Source organism: Trichinella spiralis (genome assembly GCF_000181795.1).
Source record: "Trichinella spiralis strain ISS 195 chromosome Unknown Scfld1888, whole genome shotgun sequence".
Taxonomy (NCBI): Eukaryota; Metazoa; Nematoda; class Enoplea; order Trichinellida; family Trichinellidae; genus Trichinella; species Trichinella spiralis.
The window spans coordinates 1-668 of NW_003528827.1; the positions used below are offsets into that span (position 1 = coordinate 1).

At 51.5% G+C, this 668-nt stretch overlaps 1 protein-coding gene across 1 annotated transcript; it reads right to left on the minus strand.

Annotated features, from left to right (window-relative positions):
- Nucleotides 1-34: 34 nt before the first annotated feature.
- Tsp_16088 (conserved hypothetical protein) lies at nt 35-648 on the minus strand. The gene is given in 3 exon segments (XM_003368793.1): nt 35-257; nt 323-457; nt 476-648. The coding sequence occupies 3 exon segments, from the start codon at nt 646-648 to the stop codon at nt 35-37; spliced, it is 531 nt and encodes a 176-aa protein (XP_003368841.1).
- Between the last annotated feature and the right edge of the window lie 20 nt (nt 649-668).

The window sequence follows — 668 nt, forward strand, 5'->3', positions numbered from 1 at the left end:
TGGTGGATTCGACATCGGCGGACTGATGCACAACTCATCCAGTTCTGCCAACAGTCGGTTCAGCCGATCTTTGAGGGCCACGAGTTTCTTGCTCCGTGATTTCGCAGAGGACGCCATGGTATCCACTATCCGTAGGTTGCTGGTTTTCGATTGATCCGGCTCGGAGGACCAATGTTAGAGTCAGACTAGCGACAGTAATCTGACGTTCAGGTATGAATAGACCAGACGTTCGTTCGTCCGGCCAATAAGTAAGTGGACTGTATAATAAAGAGTGGATTTGGTGTATCTTCCACGGCGTGGGCAGCGATCGGGGTCCAAAAACTCTCGTCGATGGCGATCTCCTTCGCGGACGTCTTCCGGTTCCCTAGCTCCGCTAACTCTGTACGTTGCGACTGCACGCTCGAAGTGTACGAATACCCGAGCTACTACCGTTGTTCCTAACGGTAAGTCGAATGCCCTTCAATAAGGTACCCACGAGTCTCTCGCTCGATCGTCCTTCCTTGCACTTCGACTCGGTTCGTCCACACTTCCCAATTCGACTCTTCGGAATACGGCAATACTGCAACCAGTACTGCAAACCACGTATTCTAAAGCCGACTTCTCGCAACCAACGCGTCCTCTTGTACAACTATCGTACCACTGACGCATACACACACAGACGTATCTCT